This window comes from Corythoichthys intestinalis, chromosome 10, assembly GCF_030265065.1.
Source record: "Corythoichthys intestinalis isolate RoL2023-P3 chromosome 10, ASM3026506v1, whole genome shotgun sequence".
Classification (NCBI taxonomy): domain Eukaryota; kingdom Metazoa; phylum Chordata; class Actinopteri; order Syngnathiformes; family Syngnathidae; genus Corythoichthys; species Corythoichthys intestinalis.
In genome coordinates, this window is record NC_080404.1 from 33,813,991 (window position 1) to 33,830,371 (window position 16,381).

A 16,381-nucleotide genomic window follows, 5' to 3' on the forward strand; every position below is an offset into this window, starting at 1 on the left:
CATCTATCCACAAATCTAAAGCTTTTGGGAGCAAGTGGCAGAGTTTGTGGTGTTTATCCATTATTTCCTGTGGGAAGAATTTTATTTCTGAGGTTAAAAATGATCCTTACAAGCCTGGAAGTTGTCAGAGTTACTTACAATAGATTCCATAGTCTTTGCGGGAAAATTCCGGGGAGGAATTAGCACTGGAACTCCCTAGAAAAGACACAATAGAGCACCACAAATGTAATCAGTGTCCTAACGTGACCGCCATCGTGCCAACTTGTTCAACCGACCGCTCACCCTCGTAACCTCCGGAGCGGCTGGACCCTGCATGCTTCCTGTCTGAGGAGATGGCGGAGACGCCCTGCGTTCTCTTGCCACCGCCTGACGAGCTGACCTTGGTCACCGAGCTGACGACGTAGCTGCTTCCTCCTCCGCCACCACCGCTGCTGCCGTAACCCTCACCATCCAGGTAGCTAGCCGTGCCATTGCCCGCTCCAACGGAGTCTCCTCCCAGGTAAACCCCCGAGGAGGAGCTGTAGTTACTGCTGCTTACGCCCACTGAAGCTGTAAGGACAGGATATACTCTACGTGACCATGCGCATCAAATGCTATTTTCAAAAATGGAGGTTCTAGTACAATATAAAAGAAAATAATCTCAGCTCTCCAATGACATATCAACCATTTTCGGTCAGACGTTTCATCTCCTAGAAATTCTAACTTGAAGTTACAGTGGGGCAAATAAATATTTAGTCAACCACTAATTGTGCAAGTTCTCCCACTTGAAAATATTAGAGAGGCCTGTAATTGTCAACATGGGTAAACCTCAACCATGAGAGACAGAATGTGGAGAAAAAAAAACAGAAAATCACATTGTTTGATTTTTAAAGAATTTATTTGCAAATCATGGTGGAAAATAAGTATTTGGTCAATACCAAAAGTTCATCTCAATACTTTGTTATGTACCCTTTGTTGGTAATAACGGAGGCCAAACGTTTTCTGTAACTCTTCACAAGCTTCTCACACACTGTTGCTGGTATTTTGGCCCATTCCTCCATGCAGATCTCCTCTAGAGCACTGATGTTTTTGGGCTGTCGTTGGGAAACACCGACTTTCAACTCCCTCCACAGTTTTCTATGGGGTTGAGATCTGGAGACTGGCTAGGCCACTACAGGACCTTGAAATGCTTCTTACGAAGCCACTTCTTTGTTGCCCTGGCTGTGTGTTTGGGATCATTGTCATGCTGAAAGACCCAGCCACGTCTCATCTTCAATGCCCTTGCTGATGAAAGGAGATTTTCACTCAAAATCTCTCAATGGATGGCCCCATTCATTTTCCTTTACACAGATCAGTCGTCCTGGTCCATTTGCAGAAAAACAGCCCCGAAGCATGATGTTTCCATGCTTCACAGTGGGTATGGTGTTCTTTGTGTGCAATTCAGTATTCTTTCTCCTCCAAACACGACAACCTGTGTTTCTACCAAAAAGTTCTATTTTGGTTTCATCTGACCATAACACATTTTCCCAGTCCTCTTCTGGATCATCCAAATGCTCTCTAGCGAACCGCAGACGGGCCTGGACGTGTACTGGCTTCAGCAAGGGGACACGTCTGGCATTGCAGGATTTGAGTCCCTGGTGGGGCATTGTGTTACTGATAGTAGCTTTTGTTACTGTGGTCCCAGCTCTCTGTAGGTCATTCACTAGGGCCCCCTGTGTGGTTCTGGGATTTTTGCTCACTGTTCTTGTTATCATTTACACGCCACGGGGTGAGATCTTGCATGGAGCCCCAGATCGAGGGAGATTATCAGTGGTCTTGTATGTCTTCCATTTTCTAATAATTGCTCCCACAGTTGATTTCTTTACACCAAGCGTTTTACCTATTGCAGATTCAGTCTTCCCAGCCTGGTGCAGGTCTACAATTTTGTCTCTGGTGTCCTTCAACAGCTCTTTGGTCTTGGCCATAGTGGAGTTTGGAGTGTGACTGACTGAGTTTGTGGACAGGTGTCTTTAATACTGATAATGAGTTAAAACAGGTGCCATTAATACAGGTAAGGAGTGGAGCCTCGTTAGACCTCGTTAAAGAAGTTAGACCTCTTTGACAGCCAGAAATCTTGCTTGTTTGTAGGTGACCAAATACTTATTTTCCACTCTAATTTGGAAATAAATTCTTTAAAAATCAAACAATGTAATTTTCTGGGGGGTTTTTTTCACATTCTGCCTCTCATGGTTGAGGTTTACCCATGTTGACAATTACAGGTCTCTCTAATCTTTTCAAGTAGGAGAACTTGCACAATTGGTGGTTGACTAAATACTTATTTGCGTCACTGTAGGTGGGTCGAATGTTTTGGAATTCTAAAATTGGAAGAAACTGATTTTTATTTTATTTCTTAAATAACAACCCTTCACGTTTTCCTAGCAACCATCACATTTGTCACAGAAACTCAGGATATACTGAAGAACAATTTACTATAACTATGTGTCAGCCATGAAATAATGGTTTACATGTATTTCATTTCACTTTTAAAATTCATTCTGAAACGGTGTCATTGAACCGGATGGACGACCAAAGAGTCTGATATATTCATGTCCAAACCTTAACAATTATTATCATTCCCATTGCCAGTGTCATTTTAAAGTTCATTAAAGCTGTCATAATGATCCTCCCATTCTCTCCTTTTACATCGATTATCGTCACAGAAGTACCGTAATTTTTGGACTATAAACCGCTACTTTTTCCCTCATTTTGAATCCTGCGGTTTATAGTCCAGTGTGGCTTATTTGTTGATTTACTTGGGTTATTAGGTAACACTTTATTTGACACCGGCATCATAAGACTGTCATAAGATCGTCATAACTATGACATGACACTGCCATGGACATTATTGATTGCTTATGAGTCTGACAGATGTCATTAAGTGTCATCTGGCAAATGTTGTCACTAACTTAACTTATGTCCGAACCGATCTTTTACATCCATTCAAAAGTAAAAAGTTATGACTGACTTATGACAGTCTTATGACGCCGCTGTCAAATAAAGTGTTAATATTTTTGGGGTAAATATTCCATAAATCAGTGAGGACAGCTTCGTCTTATAGACCGGGGTGGCTTATCTATGAACAAATGCTGTTTTTGAGTCAAATTTGATGGGTAGCGAATTATAGTCATGTGCGCCTTATAACCTGAAAACTGCGGCATGTTGTCAACAGCTCAAATTTGTAAAACAAGCAACAAAAATCTTTTTTTTTCCCCCCTTGCGGATCTGTATAAAAGTCTGTGTTCGTAAAAAATGGTCACACGTCTTGTTTTTTCGAACAAAGACTTATAGTATCCTGATGAATAGACCAATCAGGTGCCGGTATCTGTTTCCTGCTCTGCCAGGTCACATACTGTATAGAGGCATGTTTCCATGATTTACAATGGTTTACAGCCGCAGAACTTTAACGTTGGACACTGAGTGGACGTCAGTGCTGAACTTTTCCCTACTTTCCTCTCACGGGTGTGATTGGAGACTCACATGAAGTGAAGTAAGTGGTGCTGCTCTTCTGGCTTAAGATGTTCTTCTCCAATGCTGCTCCTCCTCCACCACCACCGCTTGTGCTGGCCATATTCCTGTGAGTCGATCCCCCGGTTCCCTCTAGCAACCAGAAGACACAGAGCAAAACAAGGAGCTGCCATTACTCATTGGGCACTTCCCCACCGAGCTGCACGCTTGTAATTACTGCGTTATGCCTTGCCTTTCGACGTCAACAATTAAAGTGGGACGGAGACACTCACTTGGAGGGAGGGACATCAGTCTGTCAGTGGATGCGGGTGACTCCGTTGCAACTGATAGCACACAAGGAAAATGATTAGTTGGTGAATAATCCAGAGGGTTTCTAAACAAAGTAGAGTGTTTATTTTAACATCAACGTTAATCTCAGCACCAGCAACTGTCGACCGAGCGGGAACCAGATGATTATTCCCGAATCTATTAGAGTGAGTGTACTGGTGAGATGGTAGAGAGAAGTTTTAGTACTTTTAATGAGGCACAAGCTATTAAAGGTGACATTTTGTTTTGCTTTTATGCAATGTTTTGAGTTTCAAGGTGGAAAAAAAGTGCTTATACACGGCCACAAAATGGAATTTTAACACTGGGAGGTCTGGCACTGACGGTTCTGTTTCAGTGCTATTAGTTATTGCCAATGGTTACTGTGTCAATCTCATATTTTTCAAATTTTTACATGTTGATCTAGCAAACAAAAATATTTTATCGAATACTTTTGCTCTACATGAGAATGTACATCCACAAATATGAGTGTAATGGTAACATAATGGAGTGAAATTTTAGAATATCCTTTAATCAGCCATGAGCCACTGAAGGATTTACCGAATTGGCCCGAATATAAGACGGCCCTGATTAAAAGACGACCCCCTCTTTTTCAAGACTTCAGTTTGAAAAAATACTTTTTGAACACCAAATTAATTTTTATACAGAAAATAATTACAGTACATCCGAAACAAATGATTATAACAATATATCTGAGAGAAAAAGCATGTTATTTTGCCTCATTCAAATCTTAATATCTGAACATTTAAATATGTAAACTAAAGTACAATCACATTCGTAAATGAATGGCTTCTGGTTTTTGAAATGTAAATAAACCAGTCTATTGTGATAAAACAACAAAATTGCAATAACTGCATTAACCATCAAAGTGAAGTCTAACTGTAACTGTAGTCTTGAAACAAATCTGAATAGGGAAAAACATTGCAATAAAATAATGCAAAGTGGTTAAACTACTAGCTGAGATCTGTCATGACAGAACATCGCTTCAATGATATCTGGCTCCATCTAGCGTCGTAAATGGGGAGAGTAGCTGAGATCTGTCATAACAGAGCATCGCTTCAGTGATATCTGGCGTCATCTAGCGTCGTGAATGGGTATAATGTCTAGACCGTGAATATAAGACGACCCCCTCTTTTTCAATCTTATTTCAATGCAAAGAAACAACATCTTATATTCGGGCCAATACGGTACTTTGTGGTAACCAGTTCATTCGTGTAATTAGCGCTATTCTATAACTGTCATTGTTGCGGCTGAAGTTTGTGGTTGTCCCAAATGGAGACATTTTAGCAGCCATTTGAAATGGGAAAGGCAATCATTTCCTGCTAGCCCTTCCAGGTCAAATGAATTGAACGCCTATTGCAGTGAATGACAGCCAAACAACATTGTTTAAAATACCTTAATTTCGGACTATAAACCGCTACTTTTTTCCTTCGTTTTGAATCATGCGGCTTATAGTCCAGTGCGGCTTATTTGCTGATTTATTTGGGTTAATAGGTAACACTTTATTTGACAGCGACATCATAAGACCCTCATTATTGTGATATGACATGAGCATTACTGAATGCTTATGAATATTATGGCATTACTTGTCATCAGGAAAATTATGTCACTAACTATGTTTATGTCCAGCTCGGATCTTTCACATCCGTTCAAAAGTGAGCTAATTTGCCGGATAACACTAAATGACATCTGTTGTAAGCATTCATTAATTCTCATGACAGTGTCATGTCATAATTATGATTGTCTAATGACAGTCTTATGGCGCCACTGTCAAATTAAGTGTGACCAAATACCATAACTAGCGATTAATGAAACAACTGGAACAGTAACTGAAGAAATAATTAGCCCACAACATGAATTTTGATTGTTATTTACAACTGTAGCGCTGCAATGCATGCTAGGAGGCATGTTGGACAACAACAGTGTTGACAGCAGGTGGCAGCAGAGGTTGACTGTCTCCCCCAAGGGAGCATTGATGGCCAAATGAAGCTTGTTGAAGCAATGAAGCTTTGCAGCCAATTGGTTCAAAGCTTCATGGTGGTTCATTTGGTCTTATGACAGTCGTATGATTCCACTGTCAAATACAGTGTTAATATCTTTTGGGGTAAATATCCCATAATACAGTGAGCAGCTTATAGTCCAGTGCGGCTTATCTATGGACAAATGATGTCATCGTGTCAAATTTGGTGGGTGGCGGCTTATAGACAGGTGAGCCTTATAGTGCAAAAAATACTGTAACTCTCAGGAAGTGCTTTTTAAAAAAGCTCTTGTATGACAGAAAATCTCATGAGATAGTCTGGTATTCAGATTTTTTTGTTTTGTTTTGTTTTGACAAACTCACTAGAACTGGCCAATAAATCATGAATACATTCCCCTGAAATATCGTTGGTGGAATGTAATAACCCAGCACTTAAGTCTGAGGCATCTGGACCATTCCTGGAAAAGTCTGCCTATCTATCTGTCTGTCTATCTATCTATTCACATAGCTGTGTGTAGGGGCTTGGCTAAGTGGTATAGTAATTGTCCCCCAAACCAAAGGTTGTGGGTTCTATTTCCTGTCCTGGTGATGTCATCTAAGTATACTTGAGCAAAGTACCGAGCCCTACAGTGCTCCTGATGCTGCGTCATTAGTAGGTAAATGAGGATGTAATGTCAAAGTGCTGTGACCACCTTAAAGGTGGAAAGGCACTATAAAAGTGTAACACCATTTACTGTACATAACCATTTCCTTAGTTACAAATACAGCATTATTTACTTTGGAGGGTCAGTTTCCTGAAAGTGATCATTAATAATAATAATGATCATACCAAGGAAGAGCTTGACTCTTGTTTAATGTCATCCTCCCTCCCTTTTTTCAGAAACACCCTTCCCTTCTCCTCCGCTTGCACTTTTATGGACTTCTCTGTTTTGACGTCAGGCCCGCAAACTAACGGCGTACATACTTGAGCTGTTTAAGAGTTTGGCAACGCTGCCAACAACCCTTCAAGACGCAAACACCAGGGTCCATTTGTTAACTAGGTTTCAGGTTTGGTTTCCTTGCACCTTTGTAATGTGTTTTCTCCCCTATTACCTTTTAAGCACTTTGTTTCTTACTGACATTAACCGATTATTTTTAGAGGTGACACATTAAGAAAAGTATGGTCTGACTTTATGCGCCCACTTGAATTTTATCACCAGACGGGACCTGACCTCATCACATGTTGATTATTAAAGCTACTGCTATGCGCAAAGATGGCCAGAAGGTTTTGAATGTGGGACAAGGCTGTGTGGGTGGGCAGAAATTTGAAAGGTGAGACTTTAGAGAAGTAGAAGGCATGCAAAAGTGACAGTCTGCGAGAGACAAAAGCGCAACAGAAAAGATGGCAGTGGTGTGGAAAGTAAAGTTAACTCTAACCTGACACGAGAGGCTTCTGAGAGTTTGCTGGGATCTCTGAACGCAACATAACATAAGTTGAGAAGTTCAAGTGATTGCTTTAGAGCATTCGATAATTGGATTCACATATGACATTCAAGTTCAATCAAGCAATTACAGTGGGGCAAATAAGTATTTAGTCAACCACCAATTGTGCAAGTTCTCGTACTTGAAAAGATTAGACAGGCCGGTAATTGTCAACATGGGTAAACCTCAACCATGAGAGACAGAATGTGTAAAAACAAAAAAAAACAAAAAAAACAAAAATTTTTGGGATTATTTGATTTTTAAAGAATTTTTTTCCAAATTAGAGTGGAAAATAAGTATTTGGTCACCTAAAAACAAGCAAGATTTCTGGCTGTCAAAGAGGTCTAACTTCTTTTAACGAGGTCTAATGAGGCTCCACTCCTTACCTGTATTAATGCCACCTGTTTTAACTCATTGTCGGTATAAAAGACACCTGTCCACAACTTCAGTCAGTCACACTCCAAACTCCACTATGGCCAAGACCAAGGAGCTGTCAAAGGACACCAGAGACAAAATTGTACACCTGCATCAGGCTGGGAAGACTGAATCTGCAATAGGTAAAAACCCTAGTGTAAAGAAATCAACTTTGGGAGCAATTATTAGAAAATGGAAGACATACAAGACCACTGATAATCTCCCTCGATCTGGGGCTCCATGCAAGATCTCACCCCGTGGCATCAAAATGACAACAAGAACGGTGAGCAAAAATCCCAGAACCACACGAGGGGACCTAGTGAATGACCTACAGAGAGCTGGGACCACAGTAACAAAGGCTACTATCAGTAACACAATGCGCCGCCAGGGACTCAAATCCTGCACTGCCAGACGTGTCCCCCTACTGAAGCCAGACACGTCCAGGCCTGTCTGCAGCTTTGCTAGAAAGCATTTGAATGATCCAGAAGAGGACTGGGAGAATGTGCTATGGTCAGATGAAACCAAAATAGAACTTTTTGGTAGAAACACAGGTTCTCGTGTTTGGAGGAGAAAGAATACTGAATTGCATCCGAAGGACACCATACCCACTGTGAAGCATGGTGGTGAAAAGATCACGCTTTGGGGCTGTTTTTCTGCAAAGGGACCAGGACGACTGATCTGTGTAAAGGAAAGAATGAATGGGGCCATGTATCGAGAGATTTTGAGTGAAAAAGCAAAGGAGTGGCTTCGTAAGAAGCATTTCAAGGTCCTGCGTGGCCTAGCCAGTCTCCAGATCTCAACCCCATAGAAAATCTGTGGAGGGAGTTGAAAGTCCGTGTTCCCCAACGACAGGCCCAAAACATCACTGCTCTACAGGAGATCTGCATGGAGGAATGGGCCAAAATACCAGCAACAGTGTGTGAAAAGCTTGTGAAGAGTTACAGAAAACGTTTGGCCTCCGTTATTGCCAACAAAGGGTACATAACAAAGTATTGAGATGAACTTTTGGTATTGACCAAATACTTATTTTCCACCATGATTTGTAAATAAATTCTTTAAAAATCAAACGATGTGATTGTATGTTTTTTTTCCCCACATTCTGTCTCTCATGGTTGCGGTTTACCCATGTTGACAATTACAGGCCTCTCTAATATTTTTAAGTGGGAGAACTTGCACAACACAATTAGTGGTTGACTAAATACTTATTTGCCCCACTGTATACAGTGGAACCCCATAAGTCCAATTTTAAAGAAGGCATACAATAAGAAAATTTTGAAGAATAATTGAAACAAATGGAAACTTCAAATTACAGAAAGATTGCTGCCTATAATTCGACAAGCACTGAACGTATTAACAATGGATTTGTTTTTATTAAGTAACAGATTAATGTTTTACCACTACAATTGTCATGATTTGAATGTGAATTTGCTTAATCAGCTCTCAGGGTGAGGTTTTTTCAAATTTTCAATGTTTTTGACAAAATAAACGATACATTCCACCAAAACTGAACACTTGGGTCAGTTCTTTTATTCACTGGCTTTCCTGATTGTGTTCTTGACTTCAAAGGTATTTCAAATCTGGTGGTAACATTAGAAACTATTTTTTTCTCCTTCTAAATTGAGAAAATTAAAGATCTTAACAGGTTAAAAAATGTCCCAACATTTATGTAAAATTGGTGCCACCCTTCTGCCACGCTGGGTATTGTATTCAGCAGTTGCTATCTGTAATTTGGTTAAAAAAAAAGTTAAAAACATGAAATGTTAGGGACTTTTTTTTCTCGATGCTTAATTGAATTAAATGTTGTCTTTGCATATAACACACAACGAAATGAAAAGTGGTCTGGACCACAACTTTAGAATGCAAAACACAAATAGAAAATTTCGGTTGTGAGGTTGTTGTTTTTTTTTTGCAAATACAGTGATCCCTCGCTGCTTTGCGTTTCAAGCTTCGCGCCCCCAGTCCACCGCAAATTTTTTTCTTAATCTAAAAATGAACTAAATGAATACAGATGAGCGGTCCCGATCCGATCACGTAGTCTCCCTCTTCCTCTAGCTGCTTTTCTTGGTCTGGCATTGCATTGGAGTTGCTTATTAAGGTTAACGATGATTGACAATCGTAAGGTTTGAGCTTGCCACAGATGCTTGAGAGCCGAAACTTCCAAGTGCCGCATGCATCAATCGTCGTTTAGCTTGTTAAACAGTTGCTGTGGCAACTCATTGTGTGTAAGTGAGCAGCTTGAGCAGATCTGAGTGGACTCACTCAATGATGCATTTGATAACGACAAGCATTTTTCACTTTATTCTTGTTTAAAAATAATTAGGTGGGATAGTAACATGTTTAAAACTTATCATAATTATTTATCAGTCGATCTACGTTCCTACCCTCACCTATGGTCACTAGCTGTGACTGAAAAAACAAGATCCCGGATACAAGCGGCTGTGTTTCTTTTTATGTTTATGTCCTTTCGTAATACTCCTGGCCAGTTAGGAATAGATTATTTCTATTTCCATTATGTCCTTTGGGGAAAAAGTATTTTTCAAATGCAAACAAATGTGTGGTTGACCAGTAGAGTTTGTCCTCAGAGATTCCACTGTATCTTATTACGGCCAGAAGACCCCGTCTGTCCGCCAAGTCTCCCGAGGAGTCGGCCAGTCCCGTTAGCTCGTCCATCCCATTTTATCTGATGACAGGATGACAGCACAACAGTGTCTGCATCACGCTACCGAACGTGTGCGCCAACTCTGGTTTTGCTTCTAATGCGGTTAAATGGACATAAAAGTGATAATCCACTGAGAATGAGGGGGGAATACAAGAATGTCACAAGATTCACTTGAGTTCCTTGGGTAAGAAAGGTCATGAAGCACGGTGCTTGATTGAAAATTTCACAACACTGACTGAAATGGAATCATATTTGCAAATGGCGTGTGTTTTTACTTATAAACAGGTGGGCTAGTTCATTTAGGTTCGTAAAAGTGAACTATTGGCCTTCAAAGTGGACAGTGATGGATTAAACATTCTGGTTTTACTTTGGCTTTTCAAATTTACCCCAAAAAGATAAGTTGTCACCTTTTCCAACAGATACAAAACATGTGTTCTACTAACCTGTGCAAAACATACAGCAATTGGTGTATACCACACATCTGCTTAAGCATGTCAGATTTCCAATGTAATGGCATTTCTCTGCCCCGTAACCAGTGTTGTCAGTTAAATTACTGTAATCTGATTACATCTTTCAGTAATGAGCAATCTAACACGTTCATTTTTCCAAACCAATAATCTGATTGAAGTTAGTTTCCTTGGTGTCTGTGCGTTGCTATTTTGTTATTGCCTCATAATGTATGTAGAATGAAGAATATTGTAATCATGTACAAAGAGCATTTTGAATAGGAAATGTTACAAAGGTTCCGAAATGTTAGTTTCCATGGTAACCGCTCATAGTTACTTTCTGTTTTGGTCTCGAGTCACCCGCGCTAAGTGTTTTGGGACTGACAAAGGCGTGACGAACCCGAGTGCACATTCGAGCCGAGTGCAGCCACCTGTTGAGATGTGTGAGGGAATGTTGGTCTGTGTGCGTCCATGAATGAACGTGAGTATTTTTCCTTCATTCTGGAGGGTTCCAGCGATAGGTTGAAACTGCTACATTCGCAGCTGTTTCGTAGTTTTGCCGTTGCAACGGCGGGTCGTCGGCGAGCTTTGTTTACATCATATTCGTGTTGAACATTTATGCCATAAGGTGACATGTTTGTTTAGTAGCATCTTTAGGATGTTTTGTAACTTGTAAGTCCGACTGAGTGTAAAGTGCTTAGTTGCCGCCACGTTTTGTGGTCAAATTGACAGCGTGTGTGTACAGCGTAGTTCCGGGTTGTGCGCGCACATTCGCGCCTGCCACCACCTTTGTGTTTATTGTGCAGTCAATTTGCATTGTTTTACATTGGCACTGAGATGCTGTTAACCCTAACCCCTAAACCCTTGCCTGGAGTTCAGAATTTTTGACATTAGGCTTAATGTTTGAGAAGCACAACTCAGGTTTAAGGCTTAATCTTTGAGATAGCGGGGATTTAATTATTTGGTGGAGTTGATTTCAACAAATTCCATTGACTTTGTGAGTTATTTGTTAGTTTCAGGGATCCTGAGTGGCTAAGGTAGCGCGAGTCAATGGTGGTTCACATCATCTCCATCGACGAATTAAACCCCGCTAACTCGAAGATTCAGCCTTAAGCCTGAGTTATGCTTCTGCGTTGCAATGACAGCATAGCGACTACGGCGTCAATGAACATTCGATAGTTCTGCGGAAAGGGAACGCGTTGCGCTATAATTCACCGCCAAGCCACTAGAGGAGTGAGGAGTTGTGTTGGTACGGTTTTGGGGGACTCTTGTCGACTTCCTCTAGTTTTCTTCCAGTTACACAACAATGCCAACAGAAATGGAAGGCTTGAATGTGGATCTTCATCTCATCCACCCTTGAACAACATATGTTGATCATACAAATGTTGAGGCGCAGGCGACGCAGAAGACGAATGTTTGTAAATGGCAAGGATTTTGCGCTGAACCGCAAACAACATCTTAGCGGAACAACCACAGTCCATTTGCATCATGTCACCACGCGATGACACGATGGATCACGGAGCTGCACGTCAGACTATGGCGGAGTGTCGTAAAACGGGTCTGCCTTGACGGCGTAGGTCTGCCACAGAAGCATAACGCAGCCTTTATGTGAAAAATTCCGATCTTTCTCTTTAAATTGAATTATCGGAACATCAGTTACATGTGATGACATTTTCCTGTTGTTATTCTTATGCTGAGGCAGCAAAGGGAGAAAAACTGGCAAAAAGTAACCGATAAATTATTTTTAAAGTAACTTAGTCACTTTGATAGTAAAGTAATCTAGAGGCATAATCAGTAATCAGTAATTAAATTACTTTTTCAAGTAATCTGTGACAACACTCTCGTAACTGATGTAACGAGGCGAGATTCACCACTAATCTGTTATCTCCTATCAAATCCTAAGTGATGCAGTGTCACCGCCTACTTATATCCGTGAGTCATGACAGTGGTTTACAAAACCTGAATTTCACAAACTGGGCAAACCCATCATTCGCTGCCAGCCTCTCAGCTCAAAATTGGATGTCTGTCAACGTCAATGATAACACATTTTAGAATAAATATCTATAGTTTACTGTCGGTCAGGATGGTGGTTGTTGGAGGCCAGAAGTATTTTTGTATGGTAAAGTCTGCAAGCATACATTAAAGTTCAGCTCCAAGGAAACGGTTTATACTTTTCATGGCCAAAAAATGCCACATGCCAGGCTGTAAAAGCCAAATGTCAGGGGTATAAAAGCAATATCTTGGAAAGCACAACCCCTTTTTCTGGACAGATACTAATCATATAACATTTTAAGCCATGAACACAACATTCAACACGTTTAACTCCTTGTGCTAGAAGCCTAGAACTCACAAAACAAGCCACCAAAGGCTCAAAAGCAGCATTATTATGCCTAACAAAAGCACAATTGGACAGATGCACACTATACAAGCCACTCACCACACCCTTAGGATATTTAATATATTATCCAACACTTTTCCCATTTCCTTAAACCTTCATCAGCATGCACTGTTGCTGTTTTTTCACCTCCAGTGCTGACCAGACATTTCAAGAATCTACATCCTAAATTCCTTTAAGTCACCTAGTAGCCTGTGTAATTTCACCTCATAACCTGGAAATATAAATAACATAGGCTATAGACGACTTGTCAGAGTAAGTAGTGTAGGAGGGGAGAGGTTAAGCACTGGAATATATTTAGGACAGATGTAAATAGCCCCCAAAAGAGCATGTAAAACTATCCGCAGATCATGGTAACAGACTAATTTTAACGTGGGCAAAAAGTACAAAAAAGATAACACACAAAAGGGTTTTGTGTATTGTTGGCTCCCAAGCACAAAAAGTTTATGGAAAGATGAGAAGTGACTGTTATTACCGCTCATTTAGAATTAAAAGTAGCCAGAAAGAGTTTTTTTTAAAAAGTACTTCCAGTGTTTGTGTTCATTACCTCCAGCCAACGGAGTCAATCAATTGGCCCCGCCGCGTGAAGCTCCTTCGGGGAGGGGGGCAGCGTGCGCGTAGAAGCCCCGGGATGTTCCTAAAAAAAGTCCTCTCCACTCCTTGTTGTGACTTTTTTTGTTGCCCAAGTGAAGTCCCGACCGAGATTTGCGGGCGTCGATCCCGGCCGCGCCCCTCGACGCCGCTTGGCAGGCAGGTGTCGCGGCCAGGAGCTCCAAAGTCCCACTACCGAAAAGGACACGTGAACGCGGCCGTCTGCAAACTTGAAAACACTGAGAGTGAAAATGAAAACTCCTCCTGTGGCTCTTTGGCCACAACTGCTCCCCAAATGTTTTTTTTTTTTTTTTAAGGAGTGGGTGGGAACTTTTTTTTCTTTCTTTTATTAGTGTGGAAGGCGATTGTGTGCAAAAAAGTCCTCCTACTGCAGCTGGCTCACATCTGCTGCACACATTGGACAATAATTGGCATGAGGTTTATGGTTGGAGCCACTGCTACTACACTCAACTGCTTTACTGTACTTTATCACATACAGTACGCATGTATTTTGAAGACGACACTCATGCACTGTGCATGATGCACATTGAGCTTTTTTATGCACAAAGATTTACTTGTGAGATTTTAACGATATAATTACACGCTATACTGCACATCCCCCATGCCAATACTTTGTGAATACAAAAAGAAGAGCTGAACTGTATTTGAGATCAGTCTGAGGCACATTTTTGTATTCTTCTGCCCAAATGATATATTTAATGTTATACCGCTATCATATTTTAGACATGAATGGTCAAATTCAGTAAAAAAAAAAAAAAAAAAAAAAAAAAAAAAAAAAACTGGAAAAAGTTTCAAGCGCCTATTTTTTTCATCAAGACTGAATAAAAACACTGTAATTCTGCTGTGGGATCAGAGTGGCTAAGCATGTAATAGAACTATACACATGGTTTAATTGCAGTGAAATGCTAAAAAATTTGTAAAATAAAATAAAATATACAAACTAGGGCTGTCAAACGATTACAATTTTGAATCGAGTTAATTACAGCTTAAAAATTAATTAATCGTAATTAATCGCAATTAATTGCAAGTCAAACCATCTATAAAATATGCCATATTTTTCTGTAAATTATTGTTGGAATGGAAAGATAAGACACAAGATGGATACAGTATATACATTCAACATACAGCATAGGGACTGTATTTGTTTATTATAACAATAAATCAACAAGATGGCATGAACATTATTATCATTCTGTTAAAGCGATCCATGGATAGAAAGACTTGTAGTTCTTAAAAGATAAATGTTAGTACAAGTTATAGAAATGTTATATTAAAACCCCTCTTAATGTTTTCGTTTTAATAAAATTTGTAAAAATTTCAATCAAAAAATAAACTAGTAGCCCGTCATTGTTGATGTCAATAATTACTTACACAATGCTCATAGGTGCTGAAGCCAATAAAATCAGTCGCACCCAAGCGCCAGCAGAGGGCGGCAAAACTCCATAAAACACAATTAACACGTGGGCATTTCACTGTACTGTCATTTAAATCTGTCTGAGCGGGGCATGTGCGTTAATTGCGTCAAATATTTTAACGTGATTAATTTAAAAAATTAATCACCGCCCGTTAACGCGATAATTTTGACAGCCCTAATACAAACAAATAGATAAATACAGCTAGTCCCCGGTTGACGACTTACGTGATTTCGACTCTATGGCGCTGGGTCTCGTCCGCCATTTTGTCTCCAGTTGCTTTTTTTCTTTGTAGTCATATAACAGTGTCTCATCCACCATTTTTTGCTTATTTTTTACAATATTTTATTATTATGACGTATAATACATGTTTTTGGATAGTTGTATTGAGATTTAGGGGTCATTTAGGGGTACTTAAAGGGTTAATCCTGTCTTACGCGGAAATTCAGGTTACGTTGTCAGCGTAGGACTACCCGGAGACAACTGTAAATACTTGAAAATTACTGGAGAAATTTGTTTATTAGTTACCGTTAGGGCTGCCATGATTAATGGACTACTCTACAACTAATCGTTATTAAAGGAATCAATAACTATTTTGATAGTCAATTATTCATGCTCACCTGAAATTACTCAATCATCTTTTTGAGCCACTTAACAGTGTATAGTTTTTTTTAAAAATTTTTTTAGAATAAAAAAGTATTTCTTTTCCTTATATGTTTTTAGATTTTTTTTCATCAGTTATAATGTTTCATTATTTTTTATCCATGTTTCAGAAAAAACAAATCAGTAGCTACTTTCTGATTTATATAGTCATAGATGAAAGGAAATGATTATCCTGTATTTGTATATATGTTTCATTATTTTTTATTCATGTTTCAGAAAAAACAAATCAGTAGCTACTTTCTCATTTATATAGTCATAGATGAAAGGAAATGATTATACTGTATTTGTAATTAATTTAAATTAAATATTTGCAAATGTCTGTTTTAGTCTTGGAAAACATTTGTTGCCGTTACACTGCTACATAATAATCATCATCTTATTTATTTCAACGTATAGGTTTTGATTATAATGCACAATTAATATAACAGCAAATTATATGTAATTTATAGTTTCTTCAAAATAATATTACTCATGTAAAAGTAGATATCCAAAAAAATGTACTCAAGTACAATTACAAAAGTATTTGGTGAAAAG

General features: G+C 39.6%; 1 protein-coding gene across 4 annotated transcripts in view; it reads right to left on the reverse strand.

The window, feature by feature from the left end:
• LOC130922761 (collagen alpha-1(XVII) chain-like) overlaps nucleotides 1-14,030 on the reverse strand; it is a 52,754-nt gene extending 38,724 nt beyond the window's left edge. For all 4 annotated transcript variants that reach the window (XM_057847753.1, XM_057847755.1, XM_057847754.1 and 1 more), the window contains exons 1-5: nucleotides 13,708-14,030; nucleotides 3,756-3,806; nucleotides 3,496-3,615; nucleotides 283-549; nucleotides 139-195 (exon numbers count right to left, since the gene is read on the reverse strand). In XM_057847753.1, the coding sequence (XP_057703736.1) occupies nucleotides 139-195; nucleotides 283-549; nucleotides 3,496-3,615; nucleotides 3,756-3,771 (460 nt within the window). In that variant the 5' untranslated portion in view covers nucleotides 3,772-3,806; nucleotides 13,708-14,030. The remainder of the gene's footprint in view (nucleotides 1-138; nucleotides 196-282; nucleotides 550-3,495; nucleotides 3,616-3,755; nucleotides 3,807-13,707) is intronic.
• Between the last annotated feature and the right edge of the window lie 2,351 nt (nucleotides 14,031-16,381).